Source organism: Myotis brandtii, unplaced genomic scaffold (genome assembly GCF_000412655.1).
Source record: "Myotis brandtii unplaced genomic scaffold, ASM41265v1 scaffold216, whole genome shotgun sequence".
NCBI lineage: Eukaryota > Metazoa > Chordata > Mammalia > Chiroptera > Vespertilionidae > Myotis > Myotis brandtii.
The window spans coordinates 2728165-2733161 of record NW_005358092.1 but is presented as its reverse complement, the minus strand read 5'-3'; the positions used below and the strand labels follow the sequence as shown (position 1 = coordinate 2733161).

The 4997-nt window shown below is 46.8% G+C and overlaps 1 protein-coding gene across 4 annotated transcripts in view; it reads right to left on the bottom strand.

Annotated features, from left to right (window-relative positions):
• Positions 1–4997, bottom strand: part of CACNA2D4 (calcium channel, voltage-dependent, alpha 2/delta subunit 4) — a 118875-nt gene that overhangs the window by 92300 nt on the left and 21578 nt on the right. For 3 of the 4 annotated variants that reach the window (XM_005865963.2, XM_014539426.1, XM_014539427.1), the window contains exons 14-16: positions 4413–4490; positions 3587–3667; positions 2753–2827 (exon numbers count right to left, since the gene is read on the bottom strand). In XM_005865963.2, coding sequence (XP_005866025.1) covers positions 2753–2827; positions 3587–3667; positions 4413–4490 — 234 coding nt within the window. The remainder of the gene's footprint in view (positions 1–2752; positions 2828–3586; positions 3668–4412; positions 4491–4997) is intronic. The other variant, XM_014539425.1, reaches the window with a different exon arrangement.

The following is a 4997-nucleotide window of genomic DNA, read 5'->3' as shown; positions in this document are numbered from 1 at the left end:
GATGTTTCTATCTTTCTCTCCCTTCCTCTCTGAAATCAATAAAAAATATATTAAAAAAAGAAAGAAAAAGCTAAAGGAGTTCATCACCACCAAAGCAGTATTACATGAAATGTTAAAGGGTCTTCTTTAATAAGGAAGAAAAAAAGATAAAAATATATGAACAATAAAATGGCAATAAATACATATCTATCAACAAATTAATCTAAAAAACCAAAATAAATGAAGCAGAAAGAAATAGACTCATAGATACAGAGAACATTTTGACAGTTTCCAGATGGGTGGGGGTTTTAGGGATGGGTGAAAAGATGAAGGGATTAAGAAAATTGGTTTTTACAGAATCGTGAAGGGGGTATAAAGTATAGCTTAGGGAATAGTCAATAATATTCTAATAACTATGCTTGGTGTCAGATGGGTGTGAGATTTATCAGGATGATCACTTCTAAGTTATAAAATGTCTAATCATTGGGGTGTACACCTGAAACTAATGTTATATTGTATGTCAACTGTAATTAAAAATTTAAAAAAGGATTTAAATTAAAAATAAAAAGAAAGGGGAAAATTTTCTCATTAGGATAAGTTAAGAATTAATCAGAGGTTTACACACACACACACACCCACACACACACACACACACACACACACATATATTTATCCTCATCTGAAGATATGTTTATTGATTTTAGAGAAAGGGAGGGAGAGAGAGTGAGAGAGAGAGAAACATCAACATCAATTGACTGCCCCCCATACACACCACAACCGGAGATCAAACCCACAACCTAGGTATGTACTTTGACTGGAAATCGAACCCACAACCTTTTTGGTGTATGGGATGATGCTCCAACCAACTTAGCCCCCCAGCCAGGGCAAGAGGGTTTACTTTTAGCAGAATGAGACCCCCCTGCAGATGCTTAAATGTTGAAGTCCCCTATCACTGTGCATGTTGCTTCTGCCAGTTTTTTCCCCCAAGAAAGCCTCATCTTTATTTCTTACCTGTGCAGGAGATCTTTAGTAAAACGGCCACAACAGCATCTCCTTTTTATTCTCCTCTTTTCCTCCTTGTCCCTGCGTGGATGATGTTCCATTCTTGGCCTTATGGATGTCTACACTCATGACAAACAGCACTGTCCTGCCACCTTCAACACTGGATCTGCTTCTTTTGAGTAAGCTGCAACACTTCTCATTCATTGCCACTTCCTAATTCCTGATGATCCCTGAGAGAGCATCTTTAGCTCCTCAGATTAGGACCAGAATTTCACTTTGTTAATTAGCCATACTTTGGGCTCTTGACCCTCTTTCAATTTATTACTAAGCATACCCTCTATTATTTTTCTTTTAAAACCCCCAACTATTGCTTTCCTTAATACCTATCATAAATCAATAGTGCCTTCCTTAGGGATCTCATGAAGTTGGCTCTACCATATCTTTTGTTATGCAATGATGTTCTACCTGGTGTTGTTCTCTAATTGTTTCATTTGTGTAAGTCTGTTTGTGTATAGTCTATTCTTTTAATTAGACTATAAATGTCTGTTTATAGCCTTCTTAGAGTATTATAAGGTTGGGAACACAATCGGTCTATAATATGAATTGATTGTTTGAAGTATTATATTTATCTAGATTACATAGGTGATAATAGATGGATTTCTGACCAGTGCCCTTCATTCTACACGTTAGCTCCAGGATCAACACATTTATTATTTCCCTAGTGAGTTATTTATTAGCACTGGGGCTGCCCCTTACAGGACCCACTGGTATAGCTTAGTGGCCCATAATGGATTCATATGCTTGCCCAACAGAGTCTGAATTGGGAAGACATAGGGGGTTTCAGTGTGCCCTGATCTCTTTCTACTCTGAACCCCTGTAGTTTGCCTTAAATAACTAAATCAGTTGCCTTATGGATACTCAGTAACTATCGGAACCAAATGGAATGGAATGTGCCTTAGACTGATTTCTCCAAATGGCACCTGGGTAAGTTCTCAGGAAGGTGTTCTGCTAGTTCCTGTCCTTAGCTGTCACCCCACTTCAGTGTAAGACTGGCAGAGGAGAAAGGGTTAAGATTCCTCTAGGACTTTAACACCCTTCCCCTCAATGCCCTCAACAATCACACTGAGAGATGTGGCCGTTATTGCCATGGACAGTGGCCAAGTGCCATGACCATAAGTAGAGCAGTAGGGAGCCCCTGGCCCTGAAGGCAGAAGTTTTACATGAAATTATGGAAGTTCCTCTCTTGGCCACCTGTTGTTCAGTTGAATGCAGGTGAAAATACCCCCAGTCCCTGTATCAGGATGGAGGGGGCTAGGAAACAGGCAGGAGCACTCAGGAACACATCCCAAGACAAACTCTGGGAGCCTCGGCTCTCCTGCTCCCCACTCTCACAAGTCAGCTCCTCTGACATTTTTATTGTTAACTCAACATTCACACCCCTTAGGATCTACTGATACCACTGTCGGACTCCCAGAGGGAGCGTGGAGCTTCTGCGGCAGTGACGGGAGCATGGCTGGCTGTGTCCTGCAGGGACAGCTGCACACTTCATCACATGCTCACTGGACTCTTCATCGATTAGTTATGGATCTTTGCCTGTCTCTTCTGCTAGATTCCAAACAGTTCGAAACAGGACCATGACTTAGTTTTTCCCCACATATTACCCACTGGGTTCCTGGATGAAGCCCAGCATGTGCTCAGTGTTTTAACTGTTTTATGAAGCACCCAAATCCCACAGGGCTAAGATCCTAAGACAAATAAGATCTGTACCTACCAGGGGTCGGAGGTCAGGATGTGAGAGGATGTAGCCGTTGTTAGTGTTCAAAAAGGCATATCCATGTACTCCGAGCTACAAAGACAGGGTCGAGGGACATCAGAGCTGTTGTTGGGGTTGGAGCACTGCAGCTGAGAAGGGGTTCAGGGCCACAGGATGCTAAAGATGGCAGCGTACAGCAGTGAGGTTTTCAGATGGGAATATAACTGAGCCAGTGCTATACTCCCAGCCATTAATATTAAACACCCCCCCCCTAATTCTATGGTTTTTAGCGTCTATAATAATGTATATCATTACCTGGCCTCTTTCTCACCATATGCTCTAGATCAGGGGTGGGAAATGTCTGGTCCATGAAATCATTTGGTCTGGCCCTCCCAAGGCATTAGAGATGAGTTAATTAAATGTTTGACCAAATATAGCAGGCTAATTTTTAAGTTGATAATTTTGTAGGGCCTGGGAATGATGTTATAAAGATCAAATGGCCCTTGGCAGAAAAAAGGTTCCCCACCCCTGCTCTAGGTGCTTTGATGATACTCTCATTCATTCCCCAAACAGGACTGGATAACATGGAGGAGCAGATTGAGAAACTGAGGCACCAGCAAGGGAACACACTTGCTAAAGGCCACAGAGCAAGTCCGATCTGGTGGTAACACAGGGCCCCAGGAGTCTAAGCCACTGTTCCCACGCTCAATGCCTGCACTTCTCTGGGGGCCGTAGGCAGGGCCCAATCCCAGCTCTAGGCTTGGCTGCCCTGTCAGCAGAGAGGCTCCTGAGCCTGGTGGGACAGCTCCTGGGGAGCCTGGGACCCCCACTCAGGGACCAGCCCAGGCTCACCTTGTACCGGGGCGCCAGCTTCATCAGTTCTCTCAGGGCCACATCAGAGCCCACCACCCCCAGCAGAATGCCGTGGGACCGCTGGAAGGAAACACACCGGGGTCAGCGGGAGATCCGGCTTCCCCGAACCCAGGGCCAGACTGGACCCCAGCCTTCCCAGAGCCTGGGAGAGGAAGCCACTTGGGCCTTATGCGGTCCTTCCTCTGCAGTTAGAGTTTAGGCTGAGCTCCCTGGAATAAAACCAAGAACCTAGCAGAGAGGTCCCAGGAGTAATCTCAGCCGCTGGGAAGATTAATGTCCAACATTAATATTTAAGTTGTAATATTTAAATGAAATAAAGTTGAATGAAATGTTCACCTTCATAGCAGAAGCTGAAGGGTCCGGATCTCAGGGATCCTAACGTACGAGTGGTCTGAAACACACAGTGCCTGTAAGGACACATTTCCTGACCAGGTGGAGGGTGGAAGGCTCTAGAAATGTTCTCACCAGAGGCCTTTACAAACAAGTTACAGTCTGCCCAAACTGGTAGGTTAAGTGTGGTTTTGCTGGCAGGTGACCCCATTAGTCCTACATCCCTCAGGCAGTGGTCCCAAGGGCAGAGCAGTGGGACAGCCCCAGGTTGGCTGGGCAGAATCACCAAGGAGTTTTAGGAAGTTGGACCAAACCCCAGCCCTCACTCGCCCCTCCCGACCAAGAGACTCTGCTGTAGCTCGGTGGGCACAGGCCTGGAATCTGCATTCACAGCTCTCCCACGGGGCTCTGGTGCCGCCATGCCGAGAACCGTTGGTCTAAAGATGCAGCCACTTCTCAGGCAGCGGCCACTCACCGTTTCATTCTTTCTGCTGAAGACTGGCATGGCCACGGTGGTGAGGAGCACCAGGCTCTGTGCCTGCGAGGCGAAGAGCTGCAGGGAGGAAAGAGCAGAAGACAGAGGGCTCAGAGTCCACAGTGCAAGGACCCACCGCCACCAGCGTCAACTGTCCTGTCACCTTCCAACGGAGGAAGCAATCCCAAATGAGGTTCCCCTTCTCTGCAAAGGGAGAGCTGGCAGAAACACTGGAGGAGAGCGGTGGGCTGGGGAGAAGGACCAGGCAGACGTCACTTAGCCAGGGTGCGTCTCAGAATCCCAGAGCCCACAGCCCAGCTCCCAAGCAGGCTCACTAGGCCCCCTTGTCTCGGATGAGCGTGGGTCCATGGAACAGGCCCATCCCGGGCACACCCAGAAACAACGAGGTTTAGCACAGCAGGAACTCTTCCAAAAATCTCTGCTATAGACCCAAGGTTGGCACAAACTACAGCTCAGGCCAGTTAAAAGGGACAGGGACACTGACACAGAGCCACAGGCAAACACAAGGGCCACAGTGCGAGAGCAGGCCATGGTGTGGGTTTAGTAGCCTCCCGTCACCCCCTC